At 45.4% G+C, this 26,475-nt stretch overlaps 2 protein-coding genes across 9 annotated transcripts in view; one reads left to right on the top strand and one right to left on the bottom strand.

Annotated features, from left to right (window-relative positions):
* HMBOX1 (homeobox containing 1) overlaps window positions 1-4,984 on the bottom strand; it is a 105,204-nt gene extending 100,220 nt beyond the window's left edge. For all 8 annotated transcript variants that reach the window (XM_084202721.1, XM_084202716.1, XM_084202719.1 and 5 more), the window contains exon 1: window positions 4,888-4,984. The gene's annotated coding sequence lies outside the window, so the exon portion shown is untranslated. The remainder of the gene's footprint in view (window positions 1-4,887) is intronic.
* A 445-nt stretch (window positions 4,985-5,429) lies between these two features.
* INTS9 (integrator complex subunit 9) overlaps window positions 5,430-26,475 on the top strand; it is a 61,055-nt gene continuing 40,009 nt past the window's right edge. Inside the window, exons 1-7 of the mRNA XM_084203277.1 lie at window positions 5,430-5,512; window positions 10,038-10,165; window positions 14,372-14,432; window positions 16,593-16,655; window positions 20,254-20,393; window positions 22,008-22,094; window positions 26,216-26,336. Of these exons, the coding sequence (XP_084059403.1) occupies window positions 5,504-5,512; window positions 10,038-10,165; window positions 14,372-14,432; window positions 16,593-16,655; window positions 20,254-20,393; window positions 22,008-22,094; window positions 26,216-26,336 (609 nt within the window). The 5' untranslated portion in view covers window positions 5,430-5,503. The remainder of the gene's footprint in view (window positions 5,513-10,037; window positions 10,166-14,371; window positions 14,433-16,592; window positions 16,656-20,253; window positions 20,394-22,007; window positions 22,095-26,215; window positions 26,337-26,475) is intronic.

Here is a 26,475-nt window from a genome sequence, read left to right as displayed (position 1 = left end):
GAGCTACGGCCATAAATTGATCAGCCCTGATTAGGTCGGGCTTTACAACGCTGTAATTGTCACAGCAGCGGCTCTGGGCTGTGACACGAGCTCTGAGCTCAGTGGTGTCGCACAGCAAGCCTGCACCAACAACAAACCCCTGCTAAACCCAACTGCAACAGCAAAGAACAAGAGCTGCCCAAACCCAAGAGACTTTTTAAGGTTATCAAGGATAAAAGCTTCTTCACGTGCTCATATGACCACAGGATAACGCTGTGTAAGCGCCCAGTTAAGAGGGGAAGGATATAATCAAGAGCATGCTTAAAGAAAGGAATATATTCACTTGAAATCTGCAGGCACAACACAAAAATAAATGTGTTTCTCACAGTGACAAGATGAAATTTTCGGTTGGTCAGCGACTACAAAGCTGATTCTCTACTTCTGGCTGCGGACCACATGACAGCCTCAAATACATAAGAGCATTTTATCTGCCAACTTGCAATGAAGACCACATAGTTAATAGTTTGCAACCTCCTTTCCCCCAGAAGATCTTCAGAGTTGAGTAATAAAATTCCTCACATGATTTCAATGAGAGGGTTCACTTGTCAGGGGCTGTTTGGAGATAGTATCATATGTCAGGGAGGTGCTGCTCAGATCAAGTTTTCCAACCTTGTGTTTTCAAGGCTTGACTGAAAATGAAAAAAAAAAAAAAACCACAAAAAAAACTTCAGGCGATAAAGTTTGAAACTGGAGAAAAGAGAAATAATCTCTAGATGTTATTTTCAAAATGTCAAAGCTAGCCAATTAATGAGGGGAGGAAGAAAAACTGATTAAAGCCCTGACAAACCCTTGAGATCACAGACTGATTGCGAGTTCTGCTGCAGACTCCCTGTAGGAACCTGGGCAAGTTGATCCCTCTACACCTTTGCTTGCCACCTGCGAGACAAAAAATAGCACTTTCTTTTCATATCCTGTCATTCTTGCTTGCATTGCTCCCCAAATTAAAAGCATTTGTCAAAACACTTATCTTTAGCATTAACCCTGGGAATCGCATTCACAGCTACCACACAACCCGTTTGCATGACTGAGTGTTCAGATACAAACTCTTAGTACACTTTGCTACCCAGCCATCCTAATTTAATAGGAGTCAGAAGGGAGCTTTAGTCAGTATAGGAATGCTAAAACACAGTTTATTACTAATCTTACAAATAAAACCAGTTTTAGGGTTACGAGTTACAGCAACACCCCCCTCAAAAAAAAAAAAAATCCAATTCTCCTCATTATGTCCTAAAAATCCTGCTGTAATCACAGTATTGGTCTCACTGCATTGATAACCCACAAGATCATATTATCAGCATAGGTATAATTAAAGCCCAATCCCACGAGGACATGCATGCAGAATCCAATCCGCGCTCTGTTAAAATCAGCATAACGTGAAATAAACTTCGGGGACTTCAGAATCAAAGCTGCATGAAGCTATCGACAGGAGGAACAAAGGCATCTGGTTTTTTGCAGTAAGATTCTTAAGCTGACAGTATTTTGATTTCAAAATCTAAAACTTTGCAGATGAAAAAGATTTGCTACGAATGCCAATACTGTAGCCTGTCATTCTGTAATGTCCTTAAAAGCTCTGCACAGAAATCACTGTGAAGTACAAGTTGCTTTCTTTAGATTAAAATGTGCTGCTGTTTCCTGAAAATTCATTTGTTTTTGAGCATATACAACCAAACACCTTCCCAGATCTGTTGGTATAAGAAACAGTACAGCTTCCTCCTTTCTCATGATTCAGTTTCATTGAAACTCCCAATCTTCCACCCAAAGACCCAAATTTCACCCCTGCCCCACTGACACACAACACAAAAAGAGCAGTCCCAAAAGTTAACAACAGAAAAATTTTTGACAGTCATGCTTAATAAAATGCATTTTATTAAAAAGTAGATTAGTATTAAAAATGAATGTCATAGCCCCACTCTTTTCCCAAATCCAGACAGCAATGAAAAAACATACCAAACACTCCCATGAACTTATGGATTATCACTACAAAGTAAACACTTTATAATAATTTAGTTTTCAAAACACCGCACAGCTATCAACTTTTACTATCCCTTTGTAAGAGACCAGTAAGACCCACACAGAAACTGCCTTAAAAATAAGCTCCCTGCAGCTGACAGCAGCTACAGATTCCATGGAATTATCAGAATCAAAATGCTAGAGAGACACACCTTGTCCAGAAAGGTCAATAAACCCAAGGAGTTGCTTGACTCCGCTCAGTGAAGCAGTTCTAGAGAAAACCAGGCCTCATTCACACAGGATTTTCTCCCAGATTTCCTTACCCCTCCTTAAAAATCCTGCCGTTTCACCTAGGGTAGCATTCCTGTAACCCAGCTGGCAGCCTGCATACCACAATGTCGTCTAGACCTGCTCGGAACAGTGGGATGACACAGGAGTAAAAATGCTGATGCCTGTTCTGGTGCTTGCACTGGTGCTAAGGGAATGAGGGGAGGAAGAATAGGCAGCACTGACTGAAACACAAGTTCCTCGTTCCCAGCCTCCTGCCCAGGCTCCTCAGGTAATTCTGTCAACCAGACAGAAAAGTTGTGGCCATCGCAGGGCTAAAGAATAATCTTCACATAAGGGAAAAAGAACATTCCCAAACCCCAGTTTTCACATACAGAAACAAACCCTGCCCTTCCCCAGACCGGTGCTCCCCGGACATGCAGATAACAAATGCATTCCTGCATAGACAACATTTTCCATCCCTTTCTTCCTTCTCCCCTCTCTCCATCTCAGAGATGTTTTCTTAGCAATTTGGAAGAGAAATGGTAAAAAGGGAGATGCAAAACACAGAAATAAATTAAGTTTGTTCTCTGCTGTTGACGGAATTGGTCTCAGCACGATGGGAGGAAAAAAAAATGTTAGGAGTGATAAATCCATATATACCTACTCCAAACTACACCCCGCTTCCCAAGGGACACTGTATAATGGTAAATAAGTATAGATGCAGTTCCTACTAATGAGGCAGGGTACAGCAAGGCCAAAGAAAATGCAATCATCTCGGGGAAAAAAACTGCACAGGACTCCTCCTCTCCCATCCATGGAGGAAATCAAATGCCAGCTGCACCATCCCAGGAAGGAAGCAGAGCCTGTACCTGATGAGCCCTGCAGAAATGAGCGAGTCATATCACGGGACCCGAGCAAGCACTTCAGGCTTTCGCCAGCCCACAAATCGTCTGCAGAGCACAATTCCTCGCTCCGGTATTTTACATGGCATCATTCATGCAAATTGTAGGGGTATTTTTCCCCAGCGTCTTCTTTTTTTCCTTCCCTCCATCCCCACTAGTTTGAAGCAGGGAGACGTAGGTAGCGTCTCCCAGATCAGCGTTCCCTGGCCGTCACTTTAACGCTTTCCTCCCTACAAAGTTCAAATCTCCCCAGTTTTTTGTTCATAAACATTTTGTACTTAAAAGCCACCGAATCACGCTCCCAGTGTTACCTGAACAAACTGAGACAGACCCGACTCCACGAACACGCTTAAAACCCTCATTTCCTCTTCCTTCTTCCTTCCCCACCCCCCAAAACAGCAATTTTTTTTTTGTCCCTAACACGAAAGAACTGGGGAAAAAACAGCACGTCCAACCGAGGCTTTTCCAGACCTATCGCAAAGAACAAAATGCTTCCGAAGAAGTGCTCTGCAAACATACCAAGAGACACTCCACCAACTAGGAAAAAAAAAAAAAAAAAAAAGAAGAAGAAAAAAAAAGAAAGAAAGGAAAGAACCCATCAGACAAAACTGAGGTCGAGGAACTCGGCGGGGTCTGGCTCGGATGTGTATTCTGCACCTAAACACACTCGCATCTTGTTTTGTTTTAACCCCGAAGCTGAGGCAAACACTCCAACAGAATGTCCGGCCGCTTCCCCCGACCGCTCCTGCGGTCAAACCGTTCTGACCCAAAACCATCCCGGACACGGGACACAAAAGCATTCACCCGCCACCCCCGCTCCCCACCTCTTCCCCAGAAGTACAAAACAAACAAGAGTCTGACACCCCACCCAAGTTCTCCTCGCACATTTTGGGAATGACTTCCCTCCGGGTCCTCCTCCTCCCCCACCCGTTCCCACGTTCAACTCTCCAGCACACCGACACCCTTCGGGGGTTTCACGCCTTTGCCCTCCCCGAAAACCTCCCGAAGCCCCGAAAGCTGCCAGAGAGATGGCAGCCCTGGGAGCCGGCGGGGTTCGGGGCCCCCCTGAGCCCCGTTCCTCGACCTCCAGCGGCACAAAGCTCCCGAAAAAGAGCCCCCGGAACCCTCGCACAGCCCCAGTCAGGGCAGAGCTCCCCGGCAGAGCGAGGGGGCTCGGTACCCGGCTCCATCCCCGCAGGTCGGAGCCTCCCTACTTCCCCAGCCGTCCCCGGGGGTCCCCGGGACGGGGAGCGCCGGGGGTCGCACCAGCCCACCCCACAACTCCGCGGCGAACAACACCCGAACACCCCCAAACCGCAGCACCCACCCAGGCTGAGGGGGCTCCGGGGCTGCCACTCCGTGCCCCACACCCGGGAGATGGGAGGAATCAGAATAAATATACAAATGGCAGGAACAGCGAACCCCAAAGGTGCCCTGCCCTCCCGCTGCAGCCTCCCGGGGACACCTTCCTCCTCGTCCTCCTCCCCCCCGATCCGGGGCACCCGCGGAGCCCCCCAAAGCCGCGGCTCCAACTCTGCCGCCCGTGATGAGGGGCTGCCCCTGCCCACCCTTACCCGCCCCCGCTCTCCGGCTCGGAGCGACTCCCGGCGGCGCCGGCGGAGGGGGGACCCCTTCCCGCTGCCCTCCCTCCCTCCAGCCCACCCACCCGCCCGCCCCCTCCCCTCACCGCCGCCGCTCCCCCCCCGTATCCCCCCTCGACACTCACCTCTGGGTGCTGCCGGCGCCTCCGCCTCACCATGGACCGGCGGGACTGGGGGGGTCCCCCCGCCCGCCCCCGCCCCAGATTGAGGGGAGATTACCGGGGGGCGCGGAGGGACGAGAACAATAGGGGGGAGGAAATCCCTCAGCCCCCCCACGCCCCCCGAGGACACAGCCCCCTCCCCGCCCGGCGCTCCTCCTGCCGCTCCCTCCTCCTCGCCCGCTCCCTCTCTTTTTTTTTGGCTTTTTTTTTTTTTTGGCTCAATCACACCAGACCGACTGTCTTTGTCTGTCTGACAAGCGCCATGTTGATATCAACATCCGAGCCCCCACCTGCTGCAGCTGTGAGACCCTGGGACTTGTAGTTCCCCCCTCCCCAGGGTGACGGGGAGACCCGGGGCGCAGGGACTACAACTCCCAGCGTGCCACTGGCGCGCGGCGCGCCAATGGGGCGGCGGGGCTGCGCTCGGGGCGGACTACAACTCCCGGCACGCATCGGGCGGTCATGACGTTATCTAGGGCGGAGGGCAGGCGGGACTACAACGCCCATGATGCCCCGGGGCGCGGCGGGGCGGGCAGGAAGGGGGGCAGGATTGTCCCGGTAAATAGAACCGGGGGACGCGATGAAGCTGGTGAGTGCCCGGGGCGGGCGGCCATGAGGGCAGGGAGGGGGCTTGGCCTTCCTCCGACGGCGGGAGGGCTCCCGGGGTCGCCTCCGGGCTGCGCAGTCTCAGCTTCGCCGGGCGTGAGGGGAAACTGAGGCTCTGGAGGATGGCCTGAGGGAGAAGAGGCGGGGGGAGATGCTGAGGGAGTTGGTGGGGGGGACTGAGGGATAAGGGGGTGATAGTGCGGCGGGGAGGAGGTGCTGAGGGAGTTGGGGGGTGACTGAGGGATAAGAGGGTGATCGTGAGGCGGGGAGGGGCTGAGGGAGGGGCGGAGGTCGGCCCTGAGGTGTGGGGGAAGGCGGGGGTCGGCCCTGAGTGGGGAGGGCAAGGAGGGGGGCGGTTCCCCGGGTTTGAGGTGTTGGATGGGATCAAATCTTAGAAGGGTTCTGGGGGAGGAGGGGAAAATGTTTCTCAGCCTTCCTGGCCTTAAACATGAGTCTGGTGTTGAGCTGTCCCCCTACACGTGTGGCTTCTGCTGGGCTGTGTGAGGAACGTGAATAAATGCCTGTGGTTTGTGATAAAGACATTTTCCATCTGCAGTGTGATAATACAGGGAGATACTTTAAAAAAAAAAATAAAATCAGCCTGGAACAGCTTTGCCAAGAGTGCACCTTGCTTCTGACAGGGGTTTTGGTTCTGCTGTTACAGTCTTCTGTCAGAAAGTACATGACCCATGATATTGGTCTTTTCTCTTGAACTGTTTCACTTTCCTAGGGACCTGGGATTCAGGACCTGCTTTGTTTTCCAGGAAGAATTTTTTCACACAATGTGCTACAGTTCTTGATCTGGAGGTGAAAACCCAGGGAGTTTGCAACATACCTGAGGATAATATTTGATTTATTTAATCTGAAGTGACACCATTATTCAATTTAAGATTGTCTCTTGATTTTGAGACTGAGCAGTGTGTTATAACAAAGCTTCATAGAAGTAAATTTGCTGTTTTAACACTTTTAGGAAACTTCTCTTCATGGAAATGTGTACAATTAATTCCAGAGGCAGGTGGTCAAGGAGCTTGATCCTGCTTAATCTTACCTGTGTGATAAGGATCTATGCAGGGATGAATATTTCCAGTGGGACGAACTCTGCAAAGTCAAGCACTTCTGGGTGTGATGGTAGAGGCTGATAGAATTCAGTGGGGAAAAGCAAACTGGAAAATCTTTATTAAATAAAGACCCTAGTGGAAATGCAGAGCTCTTTTAATGTTTAGAGTCTTGCATGGGAACAGAGAGAGGGAAGGGCTGGAGAGGGGAAATATAACCTGTCTAGAGTCTATATTGGAGCATTTTTAGACCTCTTGAAATTCAGCTACTGAGAATTATAAGATGAGATTCTTCACCTTATATTTCTCTGGAGATATGTCTGAATTTAGGGTTGTAAGGAGAGGAGTCAGATGTTTTTTATCCTCTTTTCACACAGATTTGCGTTGAATTTGGAAGAACAGGTAGAGGTGAGAGACTAGTGGGAATGTTCCCTGTCTATGGCAGAGGGGTTGGGATAAGATGAGCTTCAAGGTCCTTTCCAACCCAATCCATTCTGGGATTCTGACTCCAGCTCTGATTCAGAATCCAGTGAAAACCTCAGACTCCCACAAACTCAAGTGTGCTTTGACTCAGGCAAGCCTCAGTGCTCATTTTCCCCCAGATTTTAAGCTGGCATGTGATACTAATACTGGAGGAATGCACTGCAGGATTTGTTGGCTTCACTTGGAATTCCAAGCTCTGCCTTTAACCTGCACAACTCTGAATGTTTTGGAGCTGCAAGTTTGAGCCACCATTTCCCTCCTCTGTCACTCTGCCCTCCATGAGATGCTCATGGAATGGGATGTCTGTGGAGAACCTGCCTCTCCCAGGCCCTGAGCATCTGGAATCAGCCCCTCAACTTGTGCCCCACTGCCAAACTTTCATCCAATTTGCAAATCTTGCCAGGAAAGCTGTGTGCTGAGCATTTTTTTGTGTTTTGTGTCATTTTTTCATGACTTTTGGAGTTAGGAGATGAGGCACCTTTGTGTATTGGCTGCACCAGCCTTTAGCCATAAGGGCATCAAGCTGGAAGCAAGCAAATCTTGGAACAAAAAACTTGCATTTTAGTTCAGTCAGGAACGTGAGTGAAAGCTCTGGATGTGTTTTAAAACAGTAACAAGTATAAAGTGTGTGGAAATGATCACATTTATAATGTGTATAGAGACACACATAGTGCAAACACTTCTATTCCTGGATTCCTAATCCAGAATTTTAACAGAGGTGCAGGCAATGTCACCTCTGCAAACAGCTGTATAGAAAATACAAATTGCCTTTTTTATTTTTCTGTCACTTTGTTTGAATCTGGTAGAAAGAATCCATTGACTCCCAGGAATCCATTTACCTCAGCATGACAGCCACAGAGAGAGATGATTTTAGCTGCTTTTAAAGAAGGAAAAAAGGAAGATTTTCCAGTTAGGTCATAGATGTCAGGGTGGTGATACTACTCATGATTACAAAAAATAAGGCAAGAAAATATTTTGCTGATAAAACTGGTGATATTTCATTGCCTTTTTTAATTACCAATAGTTTAAAATCTACAAAAATAGAACTTATTTTTCCCTTCATTTCTTTCTATTTACTTCAATTTATAGCTCATTTGTCAAAGTTCTGGTCTGGTGAGAACTTAATTTCACGTAAGAGTGTTACATTTGTGAATAAACCAAGTGAATTCCTCACTCCTTCACCAGCTTGGCTTTACATATTTTTTTAAACTTTACTAAAAGAAAGACAAAATGTGATGTAACCCCTTAATAATTAAGGCTTTGTGTATTTAAAACAAAACTCTCTGTGATATTTTAAATTTAATATTTGAGGCTTAGTCGGTTGTACTATTTAAATACAGTTTAAAGCAGGTTTTTGAGGAATGTATGTAAATAGACTTTTTGAGGGCTGTTAATCCAGACAGTTGCAATCCTGTGTTAACATTATTGTGAGCAGAGGTAGAAAATGAAATTATTAATCTCCTTTTTTTTCCTCTTGGTAGAGGGAAGTATAGAACCCAAGCTTGAGGGGATAAATGACTTAGAAAAAGACCGAGTCTGTTTTTAGTGCAGTGCACGGCCAAACAAGTGGTATTTTTCATCTTCATTGACAAAAATTTGAATTTAAAAGCTCCAATTTGACCACCTGAGCATGGCTGTGCTGCCAGATGCCCAGACTTGGGAGAGTGGAGATGCAAAAATCTCCTCAGAGCAGAGGAACCCTCCCGCAGAGTTGGCCACGCTCTGCTCAGACGTTTGTCTCTAATCCCACGTTTTAAAGCCGACCTTTCTGTTCTGCTCTCCCTCAAAGCTCCCGCGCCTGGTTAAATGTTTGTCACTCCAGACAGGAGGTGGCTGCATCTCAATGATGCTCAAGTGCCCCCTACATCACCTGCTCACCGGCTCATTAAGCTTGCAAAGCCTTTGGGATTTGGATACACAAACCCTTCCATTCAGGTGGGGTTGCCCAGTCCCTCCTGCTTCCTGTTTGTCTTTAGCAAGACAAAAAGCAGGTGAGAACTTGCCCCAGAGCTGCTGCACCTGTGCAGGGGGAGTTGGGGCAGGTTTCTTACCAAAATAAAAACTTGTATTCCTGCAGGGCTTCTCTGCCTCACTGTCTACTTCGAGTCATTTTCAAATTTTTTAGCCAAGTTTTGCCAGGAGGACTGAGTTTGGAAGAAGCTGATTTCCTGGGTTTTTGGGGAAAATAGGTGATTGCATTCTGCATAAATAAATCCTAAATCAGAGAGAAGAGCTTTGCTATCCATTCAACCCTTGGGATGAGAAAAAGTGAAGAAAATCTGCCCCTTAATACCCTTATATGGGGAAATCTCAGTGAACACACACAGCTGTGGGACACAGATTCATGGGAAATCATGTTTTATTTTGGTGTGTAAGGAACTGCGTTTAAAAACAAGGGGGGAAAGGCAGTTTGTGAACTCTGCTCACAGAATCACTGAGTTTGGAAAAGACCTCCACAATCGAGTCCAACCTGTGACTGATCCCATCTTGTCACTGAGTGCCACATCCAGTCATTCCTTGGACACTTCCAGGGATGGGGACTCCAGACCTCCCTGGGCAGCCCCTCCCACTGCCTGTCCACCCTTTCCATGAAGAAATTATTCCTGGTATCCTACCCGAACCTTCCCTGGCATAATTTGAGGCTGTTTCATCCTGTCCCTGTTCCCTGGGGGCAGAGCCTGACCCTCCCAGCTGTCCCCTCCTGTCAGGGAGTTGTGCAGAGCCACAAGGTCCCCCCTGAGCCTCCTTTTCTCCAGGCTGAGCCCCTTCCCCAGCTCCCTCAGCTGCTCCTGGTGCTCCAGCCCCTTCCCCAGCCCCATTCCCTTCCCTGGACAAGCTCCAGTCTCTCAATGTCCTTGCAGTGAGGGGCCCAGAGCTGGACACAGGTTTCAAGGTGTGGCTTCACCCAGCACACAGGGAAGGGTCATGTTCTGAAAGGTCCTGAGTAACTCCTCCTCATTCTTCTTCCAGTACTGCCTGTCAGGACATCCAACCTTGCCATGCAACGTTCTCAAGTTCAAATCCACCACCATCATGCTGGACTGTGGGCTGGATATGACGTCTACCCTCAATTTCCTCCCACTGCCTCTGGTCCAGAGGTGAGTTCTGTGGCCTGTCAGCACTTAGTCTGCATCTTCTTGGGTTGCAGTTGGAGTGCTGTGCCTGAAATGGTGTATTGGAAGGAGGGAGGGGATGGGTACAAATGAACAGCATCATCTGATATCATAAATAGACTTTGTTCACTTAAAAATTCTCTTTATCAAAATAACGTCCTTTGGCTCAGTAGACGGAAGACATTTTATGGATTTATTGATTGGTTTTTCTAGATAATTTATTCTAAGCTTCAGTAAAGTATTGCTGCAACTGCTCAGCACAAGTGAGGTCACATATCTGTCATCTTTCTGGCTTCTTCATGCAAGATGAGATAAATGGGTAACTGAGATGGAGTGCGTGGAGCCCAGCAAGTCCTGTTTAACCACCATCTTCTCAGGCTGTTCTTCAGAGCACAGACTAATGCAAAGAAAAATAGCACTTAGCAGCCCTTGTTAGTTGCCTGCATGGCATAATTGTTCCCTTTTAAAAGTTAAATAAATAAAAGGGCAGTGCAGCTGGGCATGGGATTGGAACAGCAGAGAAACAAAAATAGAGTCTAGAACAGAATCCTGAGATTTCCTTTCTATGCCCTGCTACAAAGTTGTGTTTCCCCATGTTTTTAGATTAATTTGGGTAGTAAGTTAGGGTGACATGTTTTGTGTAAATGGAATAAATGACAAAAATTAGCAGTTGAAAAGGTGGGAATGAGTCACTCTCAGTGATGGGGAGGAGTAGGAGTTTTCTCAAAAGCCATTTAGTAACTTTGATCCGCAAGGAAATAAGTGAGGAGCATTCTGGGCTCAGGGAAGGCTTGATTGAGAGGGGGAAAATACAATTGGAAAAGGGAGTTTCCTAAGTGACCTAGTGAGGTTAAAGCAGTTTGTCCAGCACTTCCTATGATTTGTTATTTTTTGGAAAATAGAGGAAAGGAATAGACAATGTGGGCATTGTTCTGCAAGAACCTGGAGTTCAGGATCTGCTGTAGAGAGGCAACAGATGCCCTCAGAGAGATCAGTGTGAAAGTCAATTTTTGTCCCATTCCATAGTGCAGCTGCTGACTGCACCAACTGGTGCAGTAATAGATTTTGAACAGATCCAGCAAATTTTGGAAATCCAGGTTGCATTTGCCTTCTTCCACTTCCCCCCCCCCCCAAAAAAAAAAAAAAAAAGGAAATTGAGAAAGGAAGAAGTAGCAAAATGAGGTGATTGAACAAAGGCTTAAGAGGTTCTTTAGAGCAGCAGGAATCAGCTTTCCCCTGGGATGTGGCAGCTTTGTCTGCTGATAGCAGACCCTGGGAATGAACAGCCAAATTGCAGGTCACAACCTGGAATTCCCCAAGCACCTCCAGAATGTCGGCACTAAAATGACTCAAACTCAATAAGAGAGGATGTCAGATTTGACCCCTGATGGCCCAGTGGAATCGGAGCAAACATTTGGATTTAAATCCAATCAATCTTGTCGGTGAGTTGACTGAACACCCCTTAGAGCAAGGATTGGCCTGAGCACATGGACTTGGGCAAGTAATTGATCCTCTCTGTAAACCAGGTGTCCTGCAGAGAGTTGTGGAAATAAGTCAGAAATGTGAGGAGGAATGTGGCTGCCACTGCAAAGTCCTTATGTAGTACTCATAGTTGTACCATTTGAGATTAGGAATCCATTACCATGATGTCCAAACACCTCTGAAATTCAAATGTGTGTTATCAACGTAACATGGGGTGACAGAGAGCTGACATTGTCATCGGATGCCAGGTAAGGTGACAGGAAGGACTGACTGCCTGAGGGATTTGAACACAGATTTGGTGTTCTGTCCAGCTGTATCCCTTCAGAACCAGATGTGCTTATTGGAGACGGACGTGAGTGAGACCTTAACCTGAGGGCAGCCATTCTTCTCTCTGCTGTCTTTAGCCAGAGATTCCAGCAGGATCCATGAACCCTTTGGACTCTGCAAATCTCAGTATGTGGTCTGCCCAAATGTGTGATGTTACAGAGGATCTTTGCTGCACAGCTCGCTCCTCTGTCATACCTGGCATGGGACCCTCCTTGAGCAAATATTTTGAGAGGCTGTGCTCTAATCTATAAGAGAGGAAAGTGCTGCAGTGTTTGTGGCATTAAAGGGACTGGGCATTTTTTAGAGTTCTTTGCTCTTCAAAGAAATGCCAGTGCAAAGGTATTTAGATTTCCCCTTGCCCTGGAAATGGCATATCATGTTCTCACCAGCCCATGGAGCATGTGAAGAGCACCTGCAGCTGCCCAGCTCTTTATGCTCCTGTACTTTGAAGGAGGTTTGTCAACTGGAGTTTTCTCCCCTGCACCAAAGTCAAATGCAAAACGGTAAAATGAACATGTGGGAAGCTCTTAACCTTTCCTGTCTAGCCATGACACACTTGCTCACATTATTTATGGGACAGTTCCAGCTATTTTGGATTAATCAATCACTCTATTACAATGTCAAAACGATGTCAGGAGGAGCTGTGTTGCTTCTTGGCTTCAAGGTAAAGAGTCCTTTCTGTCCTGTGTTGCTTGTTCTGCTTTCAGCCACACACAAGACACACCTGCTCATTTTGCCTCCCCTGACTCTTCACTCCTCAGTGGATTCCAGTTTAGTACAAGTTTAGTGCTCTTTCATTATGAATAAAGCAAAACTCTTACTAGGTTAAATTATAGGGAGTAGGACAAGTAAAGTATTCTACTCTGCCTCGTGCTGCTGAAACCACAGATGGATCCAGGGATTCACAAGGCACTGACCTGACCTTGTGCTGGTGTTGAGACATTGGACTGCAGCCCTCTAGGTGGCCCTTCCAGCCAAGGTTCCTGTCCTGTCCCCCTCTGTCTGTCAGAGTTGTTGCTTATCAGAGTGGTTTGTTCTTGCTTTTTCCATAACTCTTTTAGACTCACTGCACCAATTCTACTCAGCCCCCTCCAAATCACTGCTCCTGAGCTGTGCTTTTGATCAATCCACTGGGCAGCACGTTTAGTCACTTCATCTTTTCTGTCATCAGACTTCCTCAGCCTTGCTCTTTATCCTCAGAAGGGAATTGCCCTTCTTCTGGCACAGCTCCTCCATGACAGATCCTTCTGCTCTCACCTCTTACCTTCTGTCTTTTTTCCTTGACTCATGGATTTCCCCTTTTGCCTTCCTTGTGACTTACTGGGGTGTCAGAATTTGTTCTTTTATACTGCTGTTAGTCTGAGTACAGCATTCCTCCAAGCCCTTGAATCACTTCCTATTTTCAAGATGTTGAATTTGAAAGTGCTTTTAGGATATAAACATGCCTGTCTGTAGAGCTTAGTGCACAGCACTTGCAAAGTGCATTGGAGCCAGGTTCTGTGCCCATATCTGAAGTTGTTGCAGGGTTTGGTTTCAGGTGGGTTCAATTCTCTTGTTTACTAAATTTTTTTTTTATATTTGTGTAAATAAACTTCAGTCTGGGCAGAGAGTGTGTTTAGAGCTAAGTTGTAGACTCATACAAAAATCAGATGTCACTGAAATAGAAATAAGTCTCTCAGTCACGGTTGCAAGAAATGCTGCAGCCATTACTGCTGTAAATTCAGAATTACAATGTCTACCTTTAAATTCCTTTATTAGCATTTGAAACTATGAAAAAAGGGGCTCTGCTGTTGCTTATAAGCTGCAGTTCACAGCAAAGCCTCCTTGCCCCTGTGCCCTGCACGGCTGTTGGTGTGGATCTTCAGGGTGACACCCAGGCACGAAACCATGGTTTATGTGTGTATAAAATTCCAACCTGTGTCTATAGATGACTTAGTCCAGAGCATCAGTCTTTCCCTGCCACTGCTGATGGGAATATTTGTCTGTTGTCCTCTGTCCCAGAACAGTTTTATGGTGCTTTTGTGTTGTTTTGAGCACAGAGTTTGTTGCTGCCCTAACTTCTGTTTATTCATCCACTTTCACCACAGGGAACTCAGCAGCACTGAGCCTTTTAAAATCCTCACCATAAATGACTAAAAACTCCCTGCGTGCCTTGTCCTCTGATTTATTTTTACTTATAAGTGTCATAATGATGATTTGTAAAAGTCATTTTGGTGAACACTTAACCACAGTGAAACTGTCTGTCTGTTTTATTGGGACTGTTACTTCCCTGAGACAGGAATGGTGTTCTCTGCCTCTGTGACACCAAGTAGAAGGTCTGTGCTTAGCCACTGATAATAATTCAGTTCATATTGAAATAATTTTTCTTCTTTCTTTCCACAGCCCCAGGCTGTCCAAACTTCCTGGTTGGGTTTTGAAAGATGGAAGCATGTTTCTGGACAAGGTACTGGAGTGATGCTTGGAATTTTCTTGCCATGCAAAAAGCCATCTGACAGGTTGAGAGCTGTTGCTGCAGGAGCTGACTCATCCCAAAGGTTTCTCTGTGTACCTCTAGCAGCCAGGATGTCCTTGCAGAGCAGAACGTTTTGAAACAAAATGCTAATAGCAACTCTCAGGCTTCAGAGGTAGCCTAGATTATAAAAAAAATCTGCTTAAAATGCAGAAGTCGTCAGTGTGAATATTTTTGTATTTCATGAAGCTCCATAAATAATAGTGCTTTGCCTTCTTAGAGTGCCTTTTATTCCACAGTCTCACTTTTCTGACACTGAGGCTTCAGAGCATGCCTATAAATGAGGTTGGTTTCGTACCCTTTTTCAGGCAGAGCTATGAGAAAGGCAATGGTTTGCCTATGGGAGGTCTCTCAGAGAGGAAAAGCATGGCTTTGGCCTCTGAAATCAACATGTGTTCTGCTGCTGGACATAGCAGGGAGGATATTATCTCCAGCCTCCTGATTCTGAGACACAGAACTTCCTCAGCAACATGAGAGACACAGAATTGCTCTTTTTTCCCCCCTTCTTTTCATTGCATCAGTTTTGGAGGCAGAATTTATCTGAGGCTTCAACCAAAACTTGGCACTGCAGCAGCCAGCTTGATCTGCCATAAGGGAACAATGAACACAAAAATATGTCAGATGTTAGTAAAATAGGCAGATACATTTCAAATGTGGGCAGCAATAGGTACCAGTGGAGAAAATGCTTAATAGACTGTTCTCTGACTATGGGAACATTAAAGAAAACAGTGATAATAGTTGCTTTTGTAGGGGACTTTGAGGTGGACAAAGTGGATTGATCTGATTTTTACAGACAAGGGAACTGAAGATCATAGATTAAAGACCTGATTTTTCTTCTCATTGGAGACAAAAGAAACTGTGCAGGCAGCATTTCTGTTGGTAAAATAGTAACAGCTCTATTCAGAGCACTTGCTAACTGGCAGTTGCAGGGCTGCAGAGGCTCAGGGGCAGAAATGGAGTTGCTCAGTTTGAATTCCCTGGAATTTGTGTCTCCCGAACCCCAGCTTTGGTGTCAGAGCTTTGGGCTCCCAAGAATGGACAGGCGGTCACTGTAGTTTTATTTGGAATATATTTAAATTTCTGGGATGTTGCTGCTGCAGTGTGTGCTTGGGAGAAACCTCCAAACTCATACAGTGGCAATGGAAATCGTGTTAAAAATTCAAAGGCATCATCTCTTAACTCACCTTGACCACTGTAAGTGCTTGCAATGGTAAATTCTTTGACCCATGCTGGAAAAAGCCAAGGGAAGGAGTCAAAGGGGGGTGTTTTATCATGTGAGGTGGACATTCCTGTTACAGCACTCAGTTTTAAAACTTCAATCCTGGAGAGGCATTGAAATGTGCTGTGATCTACTTTTAATCATTTTGAACTCCCTTGAGATGAGGTTAGGAGACTTCTGCCACTAGATGTAATTGCTCATTCGTTATTAGTTGGCAGGTGCACTGTAATTATTAAAAATTGGATTCAATCTTTAATTCTGTCAGTCTGAAGCTGGCTGAGACCACTTGCTTTGGGACAGGAGAGAAGGCATGGTTGGGTGGTAGGGAGCCTGTGGGTTGTGCTATGAGGAGAGTTAGGAAGATTTTTGTTCCACCCTGAAGAATGTGACTTCTCATGTGACAAAAGTTTTTGATGTCAGCCTTGAAAAAGAGGAAGAAAATAGGGGCTAGAGTTTAACAAAATGTGCCCTGTGGAAATTAGATCCCCAAAAGTTGTGTCATCAAATACTCTGAGACAGGGTGTGTAAATTGTATTTAGGTGCTAGTAAGACAGAAGAGGTTGGAGGTTATTTGGAACCATTTCCAAACTTGCCTTCCTGGTCATCACCAGGGCTCTTTCTTTACCTACCAGAGTGCTCTCTCTGTCCTTCCCAAGGAGGATTTGATCCCTTCAGGTACCAAGCAGCCTCATCTGGCATGAAACCAATTTCAGCAGATCTGCCTGCACCAAATCGTGTCTAGAAGGGGGATAAATGTCCTGTAGTAATGGGCTGGAAATTACCTGTGATAAAGAGAGTGTCTGGAAAATCCAAAATGTGCTGCCTTGGATAACACTGTGTTGTATTTTTGTGCCTCCTCTGTTGGTTTTTTGCAGGAGCTGAAGGAGTGCTCTGGCCATGTGTTTGTAGACTCTGTGCCTGAGTTCTGCTTGCCAGAGGTGAGTTTGTTCGAAGCCTTACTGAAAAATCTGACTCCATTCAATCACATGGGAGAAACCTGTTAAATTATTATTACCAGGTTCCTGCTAATTTATTAATACTCAGTAAATAATACTGCTAAAACTCTGTGTTGTTAAGGTGCTTTCAGTCTCTAGAACACTGGAAAAAGGATGGAAACAATTCTTTTCAATCGTGGTTTTGGGAGACATGGAAGGTCTCCTTGAGCAAATAATCTGACACAAGAATAAGACTGAACTGTCCGTTTTTGTGGCTTTTCAAAGACAACCAGACTGAGCTGGGCTGACTTAAGAGGATCCATGTGCTGATCTAGATGAGGGCAGGCCATGAAGGTGAGGAAAGCTGCTTGTCTCTAACCACAGATGCAGGATATGCCAGTGGAGTTCCCTGGGGAGCCAGTTGTGGTTAAACCAGGTTGGATTCTGCTGGGCTGCTCTTCTGCCAGCAGCACTTCCAGGTTAAAAACTTCTACAGCCTCTTGGAGGGCCTTCATATCCATGGGCATGGCTGCAAGTGGCTGCTCAAGCTGGTTTTTATTGGAATTTCTGCATTTCGAAAAAGCAAGCAATACCATTGAAGATGTTTGGATTACCTGGAATTACCCAGTGGATATGGGGAGTGCTGTAGGAGAAATAAAGATATAAAAGGCTGAGCAGAGAGAGGTGGGGATAAATAATGGGGAGTAGCATGGGAATAGTATTCCTTTCCTCAGTGTGTTCAGAGTGTGATACCATCAGTTCTTTCATTTCATGGTGGGATGTTTTCTCTGTCTTTCAAAGACAGACACAATGGCATTTGGGCATTTTTTTTTTTCCTTTCTGCCTGACCTTGCAGACAAGAAGCACAAAACACTCCTGGAAGGTTGCTGTCAGTCTGCTGAGGTTCTGGCAATATTGTTCCCATGTGTGGATCTCATGGAACTCACATCTGGCATCACTCTTGCCATCTTGATTCATCCCAGCAAGCTGGCAGCTCTGGTACTGGTTTTGGCAAGTGGTTCCAGCAGATTATAACCATTCCAACCCAGCTGGAATTGTCATAATCCAATCACACAAAAAAAGATCAACCCAAAACCCTAATAATTCGGAGGTTTTGTGAGCCTTTTTGTTACTGCTCTGTCAAACTGAGGGATGTGGGAAGCATCTGTGTGTGTAAAAAGTGTCATTATGGCCCAGGTCTTGGGAATGGCAGGGTTTATGTGCTGGATTCTCTTTGGAATGATTATCTGCTGGGGTTTAGGGTGCTTCAGCCAGACTTTCTGGTTACTTTGGGCTGGAAAATAGCCACATGTATATGAATATGAAAGACAGAGGATCACTGCTTCATCTTCCTCCTGTTACCACTGCACAAAGCTGCTTCCCAGCAGCCCATTCTACAGTCAGAACATGGCAACCAACTGCACATCACCATTGCAGGAACTTTAAAAATGGCCTCTCAGAGGTTCCCCAAAATTCCCAGCAGATGCCACATCTCCTCCATGAACACTGGGAAGAGATCTGCTGTGGCACCCAGCTCACACCTTGAGCTCACCTATCTGCAGGAGGTTCAGGAGTCGTAGCCAGCTGCAAACAGAGCGGAAATGTTGTTGCTATTTGGCAACACGGGATAAGAGGGAGCTTGTGTGAAAGAGGCTTTTACTTTATCTCCTTCCATGCCACTTCTTTTGAAGAAACTTGTCTGCAGAAGCAGTTAGCCAGAGAATCTCTGTATCACTTCCAGAACACCATTGCCAAAGCAAGCCAAGATTTGGGTCTAATCCAGCAGCCACAAGGTGAGATGAGGCTGCCTCAGCAGCAGAGTACTCTCACACATGTCAGAGTGCAGGGTGCAGCCTTCTCTTTGCTTGGCAACTTTCTACTCACTTACTTCACATGCAAGAAACATTTTTAAGCCTCTTCAGCTCAAAGGCACTTCAGTGAGATCGCTGCAAGCCCCAGGGAAGATTTCACTTTGTTTTGGTTTTGACACTCTTTTCATCCTATCAGTAAATGCTTCTAGGGTGTTGAGATATGGCATGCTTAAGGTTGGAAAGTGCTGCTGTGTATCCTCCTGATGGCTCTCCTGGGCTGGGATTCAGCTCAGGGTTGGAGCCCCTCTGCTCTGGAGTCAGGCTGAGAGCTGTGGTTGTTCACCTGGAGAAGAGAAGGATCCAGGGAGAGCTCAGAGCCCCTTCCAGGGCCTAAAGGGGCTCCAGGAGAGCTGCAGAGGGACTTGGACAAGGGATGGAGGGACAGGACACAGGGAATGGCTTCCCACTGCCAGAGGGCAGGGATAGATGGAATATTGGGAAGGAATTCTTGGCTGGGAGGGTGGGCAGGCCCTGGCAGAGGTTGCCCAGAGAAGCTGTGGCTGCCCCTGGATCCCTGGAAGTGTCCAAGGTCAGGCTAGAGGAGACTTGGAGCAACCTGGGACAGTGGAAGTGTTGCTGGGTGGAACAGTTTGGTCTTTAAGGGCCTTCCACCCAAACCAGTCCAGAATTTGATCCTGTACAGTCTGGACACAGCTGCAAACCAAGGTGTGGACAATCCAAGCTTTGGCAGGAGCAGGCATCAGCAGATCCTTTGATACCTTGCAGAGAGAGTGTTCCTGCCTGGAAGCCCAGGAAGATAAAAGGTGCCCTGTCATGGAGCTGAGGGTGGTGTTTCACCTCCAGTTCTCAGCTCAGAGATCATTGCTGATCATGGATTGAAACCATGAGTGCTTAGGAGGAGTTAAGCAGCTTGTCACCAGAGCACTGTGTCAGCCCTCTGCAAAGCAGAGTGACCTACTTTCGTGCCTTTTTTATTCAAATTGCTGGACCAAGCCTTGTAATCAGATAATATGTGCTTGATGAGTGTTGAATTCCATTAGCTGCTCTATAATAACTGAGTTAGAGGTCAGTAATCTTGTAAATTTCTGACTTGACACCATTTGTGTTATAGCATTACCAGTAAATATTTCTAATTAAAATTCTTTTAACAGTGTGTGAAATCTTCTTTCACTCTCAGAACTCTTGTCTAAACTGTCACATCAGAACTAATTGGGCCCACCCATCCATTTTGTTGTATCCTCTGAATGGGCTTCATCTCCTGCTGCAGAAAATGTGAATGAGAAAGATGCCGAAAATTTACTTTGGGAAAATATGAGGATTATTTTTAAGCATATAATAAATACAATCTTCATTCATCTCTTTCTTGGGGTGCAGTATGATGTGCTGCATATAAAAAAAATGAGACACCCTAAATCACTGATGCAGAAATTTTGGTTTGTCTTCCTCCCTAAGGAGGTGCATACATCAATTCTTTGATAAAATTAAAATAATCATGGATCTCATAACACCAGCCATTTCATCACCTGAAAGACAGAAAAACCTAGGACATGGTTTCCTTTCCAGGTTGGAAAATTGAATAATTTTTGGGGGGCTTTTAAAATAAATCTTGTTAATTTAAAGGCAACATTAATCTTTGCCACAGCTGAGAGATGCTTTTATAAACCAGTTACATTCCTGCAATAAAGTTTAAAAAAATAGAAATTGTTTTTCTGCCATTTATTAAACTGCATGAAAGGGTTACAAGTTCCTTATCTCTGCTCTGTTTTCAGACTGAACTGCTTGACCTCTCCACAGTGGATGTAATCTTGATCTCCAACTATCACTGCATGATGGCACTGCCCTACATCACAGAGTACACAGGATTCACTGGAACAGTTTATGCCACTGAGCCCACTGTTCAAATTGGCAGGTAAAAGCCCCTTCAGATTCTCTGCTCCTCTTTCATCACTGCTGAGGAGAAGGTGTAAAGGACAATGTGGGGAGAGGAGTGGTGTCTAATGTTCCAAAGAGGCTTTCAGGCAGGAGCTGAACACCAGCCAAGTCCTTAGTGCTGCAAATATGTTAACTCCATGTTTCCCAACCTCTGGAAGCATCAACATTTCCAGCAGGTGCTTTGTGTTGAGTCCAGACCATAGATGTGGGACAGTGGAATTTGAGTGGGCTGAGACACCTCAGTAATTGCCCTAGAGGCAACTTCAGACCTTCGAAAACCATGGATCAAAGAGCTCTCCTGCTCTTCTCTGCTCCCCTTAACCAAAAGGAGTCTTCCCAATCAGAAATCTGCACTTGTTCCCCACAGAAGCTGTGGGTGCCCCATCCCTGAAAGTGTTCAAGACTAGGCTGGACAGGACTTAGAGCAACCAGGTCCAGTGGAAGGCGTCCCTGCCCATGGCAGGTGTTGGAACTAAATGATCCTCAAGGTCCCTTCCAACCCAACCATTCCAGGATTTTATGATTCCATATAATCACACTTTCCTCCCCTCCACAGAAAGGAATTCAAGCTGACATCATTTCAAATGACAGCTGAGCTATGTGAGCTCTGAACTCCAGAGAGAAGCACTAAGAAAAAATGGCAGAAATAGGAGACTGAGGTAGAAAAAGATATGACAATGCAGTCAGAACCAGAACAGTCATCAAACTGCCAGTTTATTTTTGCAAAATTGTCTTGTTGATTGGATGGGTCAACACCTAATGCTGCAGGTGAAGCCTAACTGGAACTGAGCTCTGTTCCTCTCTCCTGCAGAGCTGCTACATTCAGTAATTAGGAGCCAGATTAGGCCCTCCTATCTTGACTACTCTGTAAGCACTTTAGGGCAGGAATCTTTGTCCACTGAAGGTCCTGTGCAAACTTCCCATGCCAGAGTAATTCCCCCATTGTGTGAAAACAAACAGAAACTGAAGGCCCTTGTAAGTGAAAGGAATTGTGTAAATATGAAGAAGTAGTAGACCTCTGAGCTTTGCTGGTCCAGAGCTGGAGGTGACAAGCACGGTCTTGTGGGAGAGTGCACTGGTGTGGTTCTCCCCACCCCAAGTCATTCCAGATGCTGTCCTTGTGCTCCAAACTTCAAGGGAAAGCCTGCACACAATCACAAATTGTTTAGTTTTGGGCAGGGAAATCTGTAGGGATAATTTCTAAGGCTGGACACCTTTTCCTGTCTCAAATATGCTTTAGCAGATGAGGAGAGTTCACTCTGACAGCATGCTTGGTTTCCTTAAGTGACAGGCAGCAGCTGAGGAGGTTTTGTTGTATTTTTTGTCTCATTACTTATCACAATCAGTCAGTAATGAAGAAATTATCTTGCACTTTCCAAATAGCCCATAACCCAGTGGGCCAGATCCTCCTCTGTTGCAAGCAGATGGAATTGGAAACACTCCTGGGATAAACAGGGGCAGTGCTGGTAATGGCCTCTGTGGGAAGAACCTCTCTGAGTGTTACAATTTCTATGGTATTTTGGAAAGATTTGGGCCAAAGTTCTCTCCTGTGTGAGAGGAGGCAGTGCTAATTTAGGTTTGATTTTTTCAGGCTCCTGATGGAAGAGCTGGTGAATTCCATTGAACGCGTGCCAAAGGCTCAGTCTGCCTCCATGTGGAAGAACAAGGAGGTGCAAAGGTAAGGAACAAGTCCAAGGAAAGGTGGTTGTGCCAAAGCACCAAAGTTTGGGAGTCACTTTGAGGATGGCTCAGCTCCCACCATTTGAGATTTGCTGCTGTGACTCCTTGGGTCGATTATTTCTTTATTCATTTCTGCACACTGTTGGTTTTCCAACCTCACAAATTTGTTTATTGGAGAAAGACTTGGTAACAGCAAAGCTTCCCCTGATCTCCCCTCACACAGTTCAGCTCCATGATGGTAGATAAAACCATCAGATTTTAGTAGTAACATCATAAAAAGTTGTTGAAATGAGAAGGCTATTTAAGTTTAATGACACTGCTTTGGAATAATTTAAATTTAAATGATATTTACATTTATGTTTGCTGACATACTAAGAAAGTCAAGACACAGCTGTTGGAGGTCACTGGTGTTACCTTTCTTCCCATCTTTACACCTGAACAGCAGAGTGGGCTTTTTGGCTTACCAAAACTTAAAAACGAATTAAAATCTGAATAAAAAAGCTTATTTGGAAGCACCATGTCCATTATTCCAGCTATACATCAAAATAAAATGCTCAGAGTTTTGAAAGCCTATGGAATCTAAAAATTAGCCATACAGTTTACTAATTGTAGATGATGCTTTCCTTAGGAATAAAAACAATTTCAGGTGCACGACATGTTCCTTGGAGGAGACAGTTTTGTTTTTAGCACATTTTAAAGATAGGGTTGGTTGATTAAAAAGTTATTTTTAAAAGCTGCTTTGTGCATTTTTAATTGATCTCCCTTTTTATACTCCTAAATCTTAAGATGGATTGATTTAGAAGTTTCCTAAAAGTGAATTATTTCTTACATTGGAAAGGTAGCCTTGATATTTCCCAATATCACAAAGCAAAAATTAAAAATCCAAATTACCACAGTTTTAGCTGTATATTGTGTTCCCCTGCTGAATTCAGGAGCAGTCTTTACACCCTAACTCTCACTCTTCTGAAAAAAACAAGCAGATGTCACATCAGATGTAAAGCAAAACCAAATACACTGAAGTTCAGCAGGAATTTTAGAATAGTGGGTTTTGTTTTTTTTTTTAATTTTGGGGTCCACTGGCCTGCCCAGAGCCACTGCTGAAGCTCCCAGTGTGTGGAGAGAGAGGACTGGAGCCATTATTCCTGTCACACCAGGCATGTTTTGTATGCATGGTTGAAAGGAGAATCATATATCTTGCAGCTCATATAATGTCACTTTCCTGGTGGTCGTATTTTAGGAAAAGTGCTGCCTGGCACTTTGCATGCTGCTGATTATTCCAGAAGAGAACACAGAGAGGGAATTTTTGTTCTGATTCAGCTGCTGTAGAAGACTGGAGCCTTTTTCTTCCTTGATGTGGTGTTTAAAATACATGTTCCTCTCTCCTATTGCTGGGCCTGTCCCCCAAAATTTATAGTTCCATCCTGTAGCTGTTGTAAAGGGGTAGCAGGGAGGTGGGAGCTACTAAACATCAGTTTAATAACATAAATTTGTCTATAATAAACTCTCCTGGTTTGAACCAATGTTGTCTTTGAGCTGGAACAAGAGGACAGATGTGACCTCTCTCTCCACCTCTGCCTCACCTGTGCCCTGAGTTTCCCCCTTCACCTCTCTGTGCATCTGTAAAACAGAGCTCCCATCCAGCACAGAGGGCACCCGGGGACTTTAATTAATGTTTGCAAAGTGTTTTGAGATGCCTGGTGACAAGTGTCACGCAGGCGTGAATGGAACTGATTATTAGAGCAAAACATCTACTGATCCCCAAATTAGCACCTGGCTGATGGCACATGCAGGCTTGGACTGACATCCGTTACTTAAGAAAATGTGATCTTGATGAATTGGGGTTTTTTTTCCTACTTGGCTGTTGCTAGAACAGAATACTTATTACTTCTGAGTCTAACTTTAATTTTTCAGGCTGATCAATCCCCATTAGTGCTTTACAGTTCAGCTAGTTCTTCTCCAAACAGTTAGTATAAAACACAAAGTATTATCATCTTCATTAGATAAAGCACTGGAGCATTTTAAATGCAAATACTGTATAAAATATAATAAGTTCATTATAGTGGTTTACATTTTCCCATTATCAGATCCAGTCTGAACTAATTGCTTTGCCTGTTTTATTGCCACTGGCTTTTATTTCAAGTGAGCAGTCTCGGGGAAGCTCTGGAGATGTCAGCCAGGATATCTTTCACACTGATCGGGATTCAGGGGCTAAAGAGGAAGTTTGCCTTGTGAAAGGCACTTTGTTGACTTCTTGTTTGATGGTTTCCCATATCTTTTAAAGTGTTTGAAACAGGCTGTTTCCTAAGGCTGAGCAGGGCATGACAGAGGCTGTGGCCTGATGTAGTTTGGTGCTGCCATCCTCCTCTCCCCTCAAACAATTCTGGGATTTTACATCCTACATTAAATGTCACCCTTTGCATTGACCAGGAGGGACTGTCTCCATGCAGATCCCAGGGAAGAACACAAATCCCTGAGGTCTTTAAGTGTGAATTTGGTATCCTCAACAGTGTGGATTCGTGGTACCTCCCTGTTTATGGCTGTCCCAGCAGCTGCCCTCACACATCTGGTGGTTGGGAGGTGATCTCTAACAGGATGTTGCCATGGTGGCAGTAGATTTACTCCAGACCACAAAATAGCCTCTGGTAACTCTGTAGGGATTTTACAAGTGAGATGACAGACTGAATGCATCTGAGGGACCAGCATCTCATTGTCACTCAGCTTCATGAAACCACTGGAGACTGGTGCCGCCGGTCCCTGCCAGAGATCAGAGTATTTTCAGTGTAGCCGCAGTCAAGGCTAAGAGAAACTTCCTTCACCAAGGACAATTCCCCACTTTCTCCATTACCTGGAGAAACATTTTCCTCTTCCCAGAAGAGAAGCTCCTGAAAGCATCCAACACTAAATGTTTCTTATGGTAGGTTAAAGGCTTTTACAGGCAATTTGCTTCAGTGCAGTGGTGGACAACTCTCCACATTGTGTGGCCTTTTGTTGCTTACGACTTCCCAAAAAAGACCTTGAAGGCTTTGTTTGTTTCCTGAAGCATGGGATGCTTTCAGCCAGCGTGTGCTGGAATTGCAGTTATTGTTCTGGACCTGTGCTGTGGTCTTGGCAAGAGCTGTCCTTAATCCTTTCTTCAGTATCTTAAATTATGGAGGAGTTCACTGACCTAGTAGATATAACAATAAATTAAATTCCTTTAAACAAATTGATCAAAGAAACTTGACCAATTTCCATAAATCTTTGGAAATTGGTTTGAATTAGCCTTTGATTTAGCATTGGTTTAATATACAAAAAAAAAAAATCCTATTCTTCTTATGCATTTGGCAGCTGTGCTGCTTCCTGCCTCAGTTCATGTTGCTAAGGAAGATTTATTTCCCAGAAGTTAGCCATTCCTCTTCCAGCCTGTGACATTATAGTTCACTTCTTCCCTTGACAACGCCGGCCAGCTGACTCGCAGTGTCTGTGAGGAGCAGAATGGATGAATCTTACTTTGGTGTAAAACATCTTAAATACTTCCGTGGAGGGGATTTCAAAGAGCTCTGCAGTGTCAGCTCGTGTCCCTGCCAGGGCACTCAGAAGGGAAGTGGGGTTGAAGGCAGGGAAGCTGAGCTGAGCTGTAGGGACATATGCTCTTGGAAGAGACCAGTGGCAGAAATCAGGGCAGGGCCATCCCTGCTCATGGTCTGGTAACTGTACTTTAATCACTAGATTGTTTCAGATTATTAGGGTATTGTTCAAATTATTATGATATGAAAAATGGACGCTGATCCAAGATCCTGGTGCTGGAGATGCATTTCATGTTGACATCTCAGATCAGCCAGCACCTTTCATCAGTGGTAAAAATACCCCAAGAGTTGTGGTAACACCTTGATCACAGCTACTTTTTTGATGCAAGGGCTGGACAGAACAGCAACAAAGAGAGCTGGAGGAGAGCAGTCCTCAGGGTGAGGCAGATTGGGAAGTGTGGCTTTGCTCCTCACTTTGAAGCACCAGGCACACTGAAAATAAAAATTGAAAAGGGTAAAATTAAAGATCTGGAGAATGTAAATGGTTGTAGAAGCTGGCCCAGCACCAGCTGTTGTTCTGGATCCCCACAGAACCTCCCGCTGGTGTTCACAGGTTGCTGCCAGCCCCGCTGAAGGACGCGGTGGAGGTGTCCATGTGGAGGAAGTGCTACACCATGCCTGAGGTGAACGCAGCCCTCAGCAAGATCCAGCTGGTGGGCTATTCCCAGAAAATCGTGAGTACCTGGACAGCTGCCCTCAAGGCAACACCAACAATTGTTCCCCAGCTATTCCCCCTCTAAGATCCTGTGTTGGTTGGATCTAGTTACCCTGGCATAGGCAAGCAAGACAGGATTACACAGACTGCCCCTCAGT

The sequence above is a fragment of the Fringilla coelebs genome (genome assembly GCF_963513975.1).
Source record: "Fringilla coelebs genome assembly, chromosome: 3".
In the NCBI taxonomy this organism is placed as follows: Eukaryota; Metazoa; Chordata; class Aves; order Passeriformes; family Fringillidae; genus Fringilla; species Fringilla coelebs.
Note: the sequence above shows the minus strand (reverse complement) of the source record. Positions and strands in the feature narration are given on the sequence as shown.